A 12,140-nucleotide genomic window follows, 5' to 3' on the forward strand; every position below is an offset into this window, starting at 1 on the left:
AAAGTACCAACCGCCTCCTGTAATTTTTAAAACCCTTTGTAAAATGACAGTTCAGACAGATTGGCTAGTACTTTATAACTCTACTTTTTTGAGCTCAAAGGTTTATTAATAATAATAATAATAATATATGTTTATTATCAAATGCCCACATGCAATGAACACTTAACGACATTCAAGTATGAACAGTAAAGCATAAAAAGACAATAAAAGAAAGCAACATCAGAATACAAGATAATGCATGAATCCAGCTATTCCCACTAATTATTCAGAGTACGAATTGCCACCGGGAAAAACTCTGTACCGTTCTGGCCTACACAGAATTGAACGCCATCTCTTGTTTGAGGGTAATAAAGAGAACCGTTCTCCACTAGGGTGCAAGGATCACTCAAAATACTTTGGGGTGTATTCAATGCTGTGGGCGAGCGGCTTCCTGCTCGCTGTCACCACTCACCCTGTCCGTATTCAACGCACCCCCCCTCATACGCCAATTCCCCCTCGCTCCGTTTTTTTGAACGAGGGGGAATTGCCGTATGCGGCTCCAGAAACAGGGAGACTCGCGGCTAAATACAGTGGGTTTTCTGCATTAGCTGCGGGTCTCGCTGTTTTGGGGAATTCTCGCCGTCCTGTGACTGCGAGGATTTCCCCAGAACGTTGAATAGGGCGAGCAGCTGGCGAGGGGGTTAAACAGCCAGGATCACTGGTCTTCAGCAATCCTCGCTGTTTAACCCCCTCGCCGGTCGCATTGAATACTACCATTTGTCTTTAAGAGAAGCAGATTTCCATGTACATATTGGATACTTGGTAAGGCAACCCCAATTATTTTGCTTGCCAGTGAGACCACACCATCTACCACTGGTTCTGTATTTAAAGGAGCAAACCTCCTTTTGGAACAGCTTCTAAGAGGGGTATTTAATTGGCTGCGGTGATTATGCTGCTAATTGCAGACGCTGGTGGTATTCAACTAGCATTGATTAGATTACATGAGTCCCTGCAGACGGACTTAAGTCCGGGAAACCCAGAAAACAGAGTTGCACGCTGATTCGGGCCCCCCCTGCTTTTTAAGTGGAATCAGTGTGTTTCCGTGCTTGAGTCCTGTTTTTTTTTTTTCTTAGGGATTTAATATGCATGTGACACCGGTTTCTGCGCAATTACATATCATTGGTACTTCTTTCTCCACAAGTTTATAGATAGATGGATTTTAATTCAAGACACACCAACAAAAGTTCTGGTTTGTCTATATACTGGTTTTAAAGTGACTTCAATGTCTCCTTTTAAACAGCGTAAATTAAGATCAGCGTATTCGTCACATGTTTAAAAATCGATGTGGCTGTATAGCGCTTGTATGTTTTGGAGTATTCAGTCCAGGATTCCGACATTCAGAATCCTGTCTGTTTTCGCCGGCTTCCGCTAGAATTCAACTGTTGGTATTCAATGTACCGACATTCGAGTGTCAAAGTCCTGAAATCGGCTGAGAATTTGACAATACACGTCCGTTTCTGACCACCTTCAATAGTGTTGGTAACGGCAGAATTGCTGTAGTTAACGACCGCATTGAATAGGCGATATTACCCCGGTCTTTACTCATTTCTCACGATGCAATTTCACTTTTTTCTTTAGACTAAACTGCATTGGCAAAAAAATGACTAATTACTAATTAGTCAAGTCATTTGCTGAACGTTTTTCGACTGACAGATAAAATGGGAATTAATTGAATACCCCCTATAACATCCAGTGGTTCAGGAGAGTGGCTGATAACCATTGGCGTATGTTGTCATCAATATTGAATTTGGAGTGCGGAATGCTATGATCTATACCAGTGGTTCTCAAACTCGGTCCTCAAGGACCCCCAACAGTGCACGTTTTTCCCGGTCACCCAGCAGCAGCACAGCTGCACTCATTAATCACTGGCACATTTTAAAAGATCACAGGTGAAGCTAATTATTTCCCCTGTGATTCTGTGAGGAGATCTGGAAAACGTGCACTGTTGGGGGTCCTTGAGGACCGAGGTTGAGATCAACTGATCTATACAACTACAACCACCTATGGATCCATGTTCCAGTTTTAGGTCTGTCACCATTTGGTGTCCAGATCATAGAGCTTTGTAATATATATGGGCCTTAAACATGTATTGCCTATTGAAAATTAACACGCTTCCTTTACTTGACTCCTGCAGATAGTGAATCCATACTACCTACGTGTCAGGAGAAAAAACCCGGTAACCAGTATGCACACTAAAATGAGCCTGCAGCTGTACCAAGTGGACAGCAGGACGTACCTGCTCGACTTCCGCAGTATTGACGGTAAGAAGCGCAGCCAAGGCACAGTGTATGGCGCATCACTCTTCAGTCGCTCAGAACCTCATCCCATGGATCTGAACATGTCTTATCGGGCACAGCACCTGGACTCTGATCTCTCTCTATACTAGTCTCCTCTGTATTTGAGCTGCACCGCTTCGTGTTCCAGCAGATGCATCAACCCTGATGAAGTGATAGTGGTGCTAAAGCAGGAAGTGGAAGGTGAGAACGCAGAAGCCAATCAAATCTGAACTCATTTTTCAAACTCAGCTGATTGGTGCGTTATTGCCTTCCACTTTACCAGGCTTGATACATCTGTCCCACTGTGTGGTATACTCCCAGCAGTGATGAGGCATGGGAACATTCATGTTTCATATCAGGGAGGGGTGAGAAGACAGTTGATAAGCATTGTACTAATGTCGCCCATACACGTCCCGATGCGTGCGTTCTGTGCTTAACTAGCACGCATCGCATGCCTTGTGCATGCGATGAAAACGAAGTGCAAAAGTATGTGCAGCACATACTTATTGTACTGTGCGATGAGGTGCCGCGGGAGCGCGCACATCGCACTGCCCACATCGGGACGTGTATGGGCACCTTTACAGCTATGTGTCCTCATACACCTTTTAATTTGCGCTATGTGGCACAACTTTTAATGTGATGTACCACTGGTAGCAATTATTAAATGTAGCATCTTTATGCATCAAAGCCACAGACTTCGTGTACTCAGCACATAAGATGAATGTTTTTTTTTTTTTATTTAAAGAAATGCGTTTAGTCGCAGGTTACAAATAACGATTTATGGTGTGGCTCGCTCGTGTCTGACCTCTGTGTACTCCTTTAGCTTCTGTGTTGTGCACAGCAGTTGCAGTTAGTGCCTATGTCATACAGATGTATCGCCTCTCAGCCAGCTCAGGGAATCGGCAGATTCTCTGATGCAGGCTGGCGGAGAGGCGCTACATCTGACGGACGCTTGAGCGGATACCCTGGCCGTCTCCGCTTCATGGAGATGAGTAGGGTTAGTGCGGGGTGGTGGCAGCTAGGGAGGCACGCACGCCCCCTTCTGGCGGATGGTGAGCAGCGGCGATTGGCGATCTCTAGGAGCATCTCTAATGAGAGCTGCTCCATCTGTAGGTAAGTGCACATTGTAATAGTCATATTAGCAATGCATGTTTTGTGAAGGTCTGTGGCAAGGTGCATGACTGAGACAGTCTGCGGCATGCCAGACAGGGCTATTTAATGTCACTTGAGGATAGGTGTATAAGGACACTTCTGTACTGAATGTGAAAAGTCACAAGTATACAGAAGTTGTTGTATCTAGGAGAATGTTGCACTGCAGTTTTTGAGATTGTCTCTAAGTGTTCCGTTAAGCTGTGTTAATAAGGAAATAAATGTGATACTGGTGTTAATAACTACTGCTGAAAACCTTTTAGACTTTCATTTTCAATCCTGTAATACCCATCCCTCTTTCAAAGCCATCCTATGTTTTTTTTTTTTTTTTTTTGTGTGCAATGTTCGAATACAATGGGGTCTTCCCAATCTTGGAGAAAGTGGAGACATTACCCATAGCAACAAATTCTCACTATTGCTTTTTGTAGTACAGCCTGTAAAATGACTGAAGCCCCACCTTCTCTGATAACTCTCCCCCAATGGCTTGTGTGGCAGGGCAAGGAATCTGTGGGCAAAGTCATCCAATGACCCTATTATAGACCAGTACAATGCCCTGTTCCCCACCATAGTCTGCATGAAATGTTCTATCTTATAGGTTCTTGCACTTTTCCTGCCAAGGGTCTGACACAAATCTGCACCTTTAGAGGCAGAACGGTTACGGATTTCACATTGTCGGGCGCGGAAAAGATATGGCGGCTATTTTGATTGGGTTCTGTTGCTTGCATGGAAACCAAATGAGATGGTCAGCAGTTATTGGTCTCCTGGGTGCGGCGAAAGGTTTTCAAGGCCACCTACGGAGATGCTGGGTTTCCCCAAGCTCTCTGCTTAATGTGAATAGATGCATGTGCATGGCATCTATTCACGCAGCGGCGGTAACTGCACAGGCAAGCTGTTCTAGCAAGGTGCATTTTACCCTTTAAAAATCGGGGAAGGTGTGGCGCTTAAACAGCTGAGCCTGTCCCAGCTGATGTACTTGTGATATAATAAGCAACATATTGCTGGGTACACACTATGCATTGGTGTTTTTATTCCTATTACTAGCAAGTGTATTAAGTATTGTTTGCATTGGTCAAGGTTTGCTAGTTGGTTGCCCCAGAAACTAAATATCCGAGTGCTGAAGCCTGTTTTATTTTGATTATTGCTTCGAAAATTACATCAAATTGTCTTATTGGGATAAATTAAATCATTTCTAATTTCATTAAAAAATGTGAAGTAGATGGAAAATATGGCGCTGACTTGTAAGCCAATCAGAGCCACTGCCGATATGCAAGCTCTGATTGGCTCACCATATGGTGCCGCATTTTAAAAGGGTTCGGAGGTGAAGGAGAAGCCTGCTTCAGCGGAGGCAGATGGTGGGTAGCATGAGTGGCCCTGGACAACTGTGTCCACAGCATCCCCTTGTGGGTGGTCCTGTTCCAGTGCACATGAAATGGTCCTTATTCTGCGTAATTGTGATTCATGACCTTTATATTGTGTTGGAATGTTATACATACTGGAAGATAAATACTCGTGGCTCTTTTTTTTTTTTCTTATTTCACTAGATGAAGTTACTGAAACCAAATCTGAATGTGCCACCCCAAGACGTTCTGGTTCTCTTAGCAGTTCCAGGACGCCCCAGAAAAGCGACTCTGACGCCGAAGCCCAGACGAAGTCATCCGATGGTTCTGTCCCGTCATCCCTGACCTCATCTGTAGACTCCACCAACGCGGACTTGGTCCCTCGGCCAGGAAGCCATACTATAGAGTTCTTTGAAATGTGTGCTAATTTAATAAAGATCCTTGCACGGTAGGCGAGGGCTGTACAGAGTTCATATTGAGCAATAAGCATGCAGTAACTTGTAGCCAAATGCTTCCAGTTTTAATCCAGTCATACTTTAAGAGCTGAAAGAAACATCAGTAATGCAATTTGCACATAGATTGGGAGACTGTCTTTTTTGTTAGCTCGAAAGTCTAAACCGTAAAGCTTAATGTGTGATTGTTCTTTTTTTTTTTTTTTATAGATATTTACATGTGAACAAAGGTATAAAAAGTTTGTATATAATTGTTTTTTTTTCCTCTTTTGTCAAAGCTGACAAACTTTTAATTGCACATTTTATTCAACACTGGGTTTTGTCACTTCACGATGGCTTGGTTTTTTTCGTCTTTTTCTGGGTTTTTTTTACTCTCCCTTTTATGTATAATTTCACATGAATCTGGCTTAAACGTGTGTGTAAAAATATATACATATATATGCACACATACATCGTGTGATGGCTGCTGAAAGATTTGTCTGGGACATATCAGTGTCTGGAAATCAGCATTTGATGAATGTACGAAGAAAATTTGTACAAATGTAATAAAGTTTTTTTTTTTTTTTTTTTTCCTTTTTTGGTTTTTACGAAGATGAACGTTTTTGTTAAAAGGGGTTTTCAAATAATGGCTGAATGTGGGATATGCGATGGTTAAATAAACACTGATTTTTATTCTTGGTAATGGTGACAACTTTTTTTTTTTCTTTCCTCCCGTAAGTGCCCCGTTGGCATTCACCGGCAATTTATTTTTATTTTTTAATCTGAAAGATGTTTTTTAAGGCGATGGAAAGCATATGAAATGCACGTCTGTACATACCTTACCGGACTAGATAATCTAACATATATTTCAGGAAAGTAAGTCATTCACTGAAGTTGTCTGCCTGGGACTGAACCATAGGCTTGCCTGTTGGCGGGGTGTTATGAAATGGTGACTCCGATCTTGCTCCTCCCACTGTCAGGCAAAGGACCGCTAAGCTTGTGATCCCAGCCCTATTGCGTTCCTCACTGGGTGGAAAGTGGCACATTTAATGGTTTTTCACCCCCTCAACCCATAGTTTGGACTAGCCCAATCAATGACAACCTGCTCCAAAGAGTCAAGTCCTTTCCATGTGTTATGGAGACAGTGAGATGACACTTTGGGAGATGGCTTATCCTTCGGTGAATGGTTCATCCCACAGAATTGCAGCATCCACAGTGTAGACTTGCAATTCTATATGTAATACTTCACTTTTTTTTATTTAGTGAAATTCCTTTATGACCTGGACTGCACCTCACTGGCACTACTGTGGTTTGGTTGCCAGCAACTCATGTGCAGCAGGCCTTGGCCATTGTGTCTATCCTAAGGTTTAGCATCTGACACTTGTTACTGTTGCTCTGATCCAGCCTCTCTGCAAAGATCGTAGGGGTCCAAGGAGCTTTTGGGAAGCCCCAAAAAAGGCCTGTTGTCCATTACATTCCCCAACACTTCATTTGTTCTAGAGCTAGAATGGAATAATGCGATTGTAATGGGGAAACATTCCAGTCTCTCTAGTATCGGTTTTGTCTCTGCCAATCGGAACACAAATGGAGAGGTTACGGATGAATTGTCTTTTTATTAGCATTCGTCTCTAAAAACCACATCTCCATTTCTTAGCTCAGAAAGAAGAGAAAAGACTGACCACATTTCCCAGGAAAAAGCCAAACAGCTAGCCGGATAATATAAAGCCATAGTTGAGGGGTCCCAACAGGATGCCAGAGAGGTAAAGCAACAGTGCGATAAGCAGGAGAACAGGCACCAGTCATTACAGTAATCATGCAAAGGTGAACAACCCTCTGAAGCTCTGAGTTTGTAGGGGCTGCGAACCGCTCCAGGCACTGAGTTCTTTATCAATAAATCACGTATCTTTTCTCTATAGACTATATAGAAGTAATTCATTCCTTTTATAGAGCTGTGAAACTTGAATATTGCATTACACAGATGCCTACGCACTGTCCTCATGAATGGTTTACATTTTTAAAAATGATCATGTTAAATGTTTAAACATTTCCATTTAATCCATTAGAGAAATATTTTATTAGTACCTTTACGGAGTGCTCCAGGCAGAGGCTGAAATAAATGGGTATTAGCAGCAGGTTCAGCATGCGGATGGTCACTCGTAGACAAAGAAGCCTACGGGACGAAACAGTGTACTGTTATAGTGGCTATCTGGTGGTCTAAACTGATATTTAACAGGGTGAATGGCTACAAAATGCAGGCATTTTATAGCTGCTTCTCCCCCTGGGCTGAACGGAACAGCTTGTTGCGGAAAGTGAGATTTTGGTCATTTAGATGTGAGATTTAAAGCAGCAATTGTTTAAAAGGCAAAAGTTTTGTATTAAATTGCTGCTTTTAAAGGAGTCATTCAATAGGTTGTGTGACTTTAGTGCCTGTTTATACGGGGGGATATTTAATTGTTTGCGTGGCCGATTCTGCTCCCACCCTCAGGTGCGTGCAGGAAGCCATGGAAGTAGGGCTTCAAGGATGGGCGCGAGCACTTAAAGTGGCCATATGTACACAAGCATTCAGATCTGGCTGGTTGGAACAAAAACATGGTTATGGATGAGAGCAAATGACAGTTGACCATTTGCTTGGAAATGCTGGAAAACTGCCAAACTGTCACTCATCCATAACCATGTTTTTGTTCTAACCAGCCAGATCTGAAGATAAATCTTACTAGTGTATGGGCACCTTTAGAACAGGAAAAGCTGCTTACATGCCTTATCCCTTGCGTTCTCTCAGCGCTCGAGTACTTGGTCCGGGTGTCAAGTTCCTGACCAACTAAATGCTCTTGTGGGCCGAACGTAAAGCTTTGCGAGTCGTCTGGCTGCCACACAGGATGCCAGCCAAAGTGAGTTTGTTTTATTAAAGAGCCATTTACAAGGCCCCTAATGTCTAAATCGCTGGTATCGAAGGACTGTCCACGAGTCGTGGGATTTTTATGTTGGCATGGTCTATTTTACGTCTAGTAAATGCTGAGGTTAAGCTTGAAGTTTTCAGGAATCTAGATATCTTAAACTGGGTATATACTATACCAGGGGTAGCCAACTCCAGTCCTCGAGAGGCACCAACAGTTCACGTTTTCTAGATCACCTAGCTGGGGCACAGGTGCACTCATTACTGATTGACACATTAGAAATGATCCACAGATGGAGCTAATTACTTCACTTATGATTCTGTGAGGAGACCTGGAAAATGTGAACTGTTGGTAGCTCTCGAGGACTGGAGTTGGCTTCCCCTGGACTATACGATTTGCAGCAACTTTGCATATTTGCAAATATCTTATAGCGTGCACCCAGCTTTACAATACAGTGATTTAACTCCACTTAAGAGATAATAGCTCTACTTGGATCATTGCGTTTGAAATGAATTTCTATAATGTAGTCTCACTGGGAACATTTAAAAAGAGTTTCGGAAAGAACTGATCTGGTGTTAAGTGAATCTGCGCTAATGGATTACATGGAAAAGTTGAAACCATTCTTGAACCAAGGAAATTCTTTTAATGCACAACTTTTTTTTGTATTTGCATTCTGTTCTGTATCCTATTATATCTTATCCTATATTTAGACTGATGATATCTCAAGAAGCCTTTACAGCTTCGGTGGCTGGCAATGTAACCTCATGTGGCAGGTCCAGTATCTCTCAGAACAGTACGTGGCTTGCATATATATATATGCAATGTCTACCGTTGTCGCCCACTAAGTATCATTGGTTTTTATGTCATGCTGTACATACGGATGTGGTATGAAAGGGAAGGTTAATAAAAATGGAAATGATTTGGTGCAATACAACAGAGTATTTGTAAACATTGGCGATTTTCACATACTTGTGTGCATTTACGTATGATCTTTGAATAAAACATGTACTTTATCATCACCTCTGCTTGGGCCTCTGACTGGGATTTGTGCTGGTTTTAAGATTGTGTAGTCTGTGTTAAACAATTTGAGTTGTGTATACACTCTACATATAGTAGTAGTTCGTTTCGACAAAGTGTCCGCAGCGCCGTACATAGCAAACATAAAAACAAATTACAAGGTAACGTACAGGGTGCGTTGATAAAATACAGCATAAATAGGGGTATAGCTGGTAGAACTAAAATCAGTATAAATTCTGAAGTAGGTGTAGAAACGGTCGAGGAGACTGAAGATGAAGTAGAGGAAGGGAAGAACAGGGCAGGAGCGCTGGTAAGGTAAAGAGGTAGGGTGAGTACGTGAGGAAGGAGGGCCCTACTCATAAGAGTTAACAGACTAAAAGGAGGTGGGTGGACGAACGAAAAACAATAGGATAATTCGGAACGGATGGAGGGGTAGGTTAGGCAGGATAGGAGGAGCGAAAGAGGTCAGGAGGAGGGATAGGCTAGTCGGAAGAAGTGGGTTTTGAGGGAGAGCTTAAAGTTATATGTAACTTGTCAGACTCGACATACGTGTGTGAAGTTATACCACTGGTCAACACAATATACTGTAAGAAAAAGCTTTTAAAGGTTCATTTGACTTTAATTACAAAGCAAAACAATGGGCCATATTCAATGTGGGCTGGCCGCTCACCGTATTAAACGTTCCGGGGGAAGCCTCGCTGTCAGAGGGGAACAAGAAAGATTCCCCCAAACGGCTAGATTCGCGCCTAATGCATTTAGCCGCAAGCCTCGCCGTTTCCACATATGTTAAAACCCAGCGAGGTGGAAACTGCTTGTGCAGGGGGGGTCATTTGCAAAAAGCATTGAATACTGCCCAATATCTTATTACTGCAATGAAATTAGTTGACATCTGGAGTTGCATGAAGCCAAAGACTTTAATATTTTAATCCAGTCCGACAATAACACAGCATTGAAGTGACATAAGTATGCAACAATGGTCCTGATTCAGCGATGGCTGTAGACCATGGGTCTTCAACATGTGGCTCTCCAGATGTTGTGAAACTACATGTTCCAACATGCATTGTCACATTTTTTCCTATAAGAGCATGCCAAAAAACCTCAGGACATGCTGGGACATGTAGTTCCACAACATCTGGAGGGCCACAGGTTGAAGACCCATGCTGTAGAGGCTGCTACGTCTATTGGTCACATCTGCAAATGTATTTAACTGTTGCTGCAAATCCCTCCGTAGTGTACATCTGTTTGAGGATACCAGGACAGGGATCACATAGTTACATAGTAGTTAACGCTACCACTTTACCACTGTGTCTGTCTAGCCACCTTCCTGTCACTGCCTATCGCTGTTACGCTGGGTACACACACAAAGATATATCTGTCAAATCTGTGGTGGAAATGTATATGACAAAAACAATTGCTTGGAAAAATGTGTTAAATCAGATTGATTTAAACAATTTGTCTGACTGACCATTGTCTGTTTTACAATGTTTGGGAGCAAATTTGATTGTCATTTGCTCCCATATATTTCAGGTTTTTGGTCCCACCAGATTAGACAGATAAATGTTTAGGTGTGTATCCAGCTTTACAAGAGTTCTGATGCAGTGCTTCTCAATTGTAACATTACCTTTTGAGCGTAAGCTGTGTGACACATTTTTTTTTTTTATTATTTTTTATTTTTTTTTATATTTTTATTGGGATAAAGCAGTTATGGTTCACAAGAGGTACATTTGTGTGACACATTTTGCTTGGAAAAGTATTCAACCCCACTTAAAAAGCCAGATTTATCCTATCACAAATAACACTGAGTGAAATAATTTATTGGCCTAATCCTTTTTCTCCTTTCTTTTGCCTCAAAACAATCTGCCACAGCATTGGACCTAATTCTATGTTGATCCTCCTTGTTTTACTAAAACATCTGACTAATCAATGCATGGACTCTACAAGGCCTTTGGAGGTGACCTGTGGTATCTGGAGCTAGGTCCCTTAAAGGCACGTATACGCTGGGTGATTATTTTAAACAATATCGTTCATTTTGGACAATATCGTTCAAAACAGTGGCCAGTGTGTATGCGATGAAGGATGCGCGCTTCCGTGGGTCGTTAGCGAGGATTTCTGGTATCTGTACATGCAGCTCAATGTTGGCTGTGCCATTCAATAAAAGCTACATATTGATGGACTCTAGCTAGATTGTTCGTCATATTTGTCAGTGTGTGTGCACAATATCGTTTGTCCAGGAAACTGGAAAGTTCCAGGGAAATTGTTTGGCGATGTCATTCACTGAACACGTGTATGGGACTTATGTCCTGTAGGTTGCAAGGTGGGACATCTATGGGGTATATTCAATGCCAATTTGGCGAGCTATGGCTGTGAGCCCTACTGCCCTCAGTATTCAACCCACCCCCCTGCACTCGCTGTTTCTAAAAAGCAAGGCGCAAACTGCAAGTGCGGCCATCAAAACGGCAAGGCTTGTGGCTATATGCAGCAGGCTGCTGCATTTGCTGTGAACCTTGCCGTCTTTTGATGGTATTTCCCTGGAACATAGAATAGGGTGAGGGGGTTGGATGGCTTGTTTTTGGCGATTTTCTCCAATACAAACCCCCTCCCTGGCTGCATTGAATATACCCCTATGGCTTGTGCTTGCTTTTCCAGCACACCCTCGATTGGATAGAGCAGTGGTTCTCGGGAACCCACCCAGTTCACATTGTTCAGGTCACCCGTGGTAACTCATTGCTGACCGACATGTTAAAAGTTCCACAAGTGGAGCTAATTATTTTACTTGATCCTGACCAACTGAGAATCTGGGATAGAGATCAGAGGAATTTCGAGGCCACATCAACATCTTATCATGTTTCTCCAACCATTCCTTAATTTTTAGCTGTATGGCAGGCACATTAGCCTGTTGTAAAGGTGCATACACACATTGCAATGTGGCGGCTGCCGATAACAATTTGATATTGGTAGCCACCGAGACCCAGCAGGGAAGGGCAGTGCAGGGCCCTC

The 12,140-nt window shown here is 42.7% G+C and overlaps 1 protein-coding gene across 2 annotated transcripts in view; it reads left to right on the forward strand.

Moving 5' to 3' along the window:
* Nucleotides 1–9,145, forward strand: part of PRKAA1 (protein kinase AMP-activated catalytic subunit alpha 1) — a 28,706-nt gene extending 19,561 nt beyond the window's left edge. The window contains exons 8-10 of one of the 2 annotated variants that reach the window (XM_083154347.1): nucleotides 2,174–2,300; nucleotides 5,006–5,249; nucleotides 5,464–9,145. In XM_083154347.1, coding sequence (XP_083010473.1) covers nucleotides 2,174–2,300; nucleotides 5,006–5,249; nucleotides 5,464–5,653 — 561 coding nt within the window. In that variant the 3' untranslated portion in view covers nucleotides 5,654–9,145. Of the gene's footprint in view, nucleotides 1–2,173; nucleotides 2,301–5,005 lie in introns of both variants that reach the window. The other variant, XM_083154356.1, reaches the window with a different exon arrangement.
* The last annotated feature ends 2,995 nt before the right edge of the window (nucleotides 9,146–12,140 follow it).

The sequence above is a fragment of the Crinia signifera genome, chromosome 1 (genome assembly GCF_055691185.1).
Source record: "Crinia signifera chromosome 1, ASM5569118v1, whole genome shotgun sequence".
NCBI classification, from domain to species: Eukaryota; Metazoa; Chordata; class Amphibia; order Anura; family Myobatrachidae; genus Crinia; species Crinia signifera.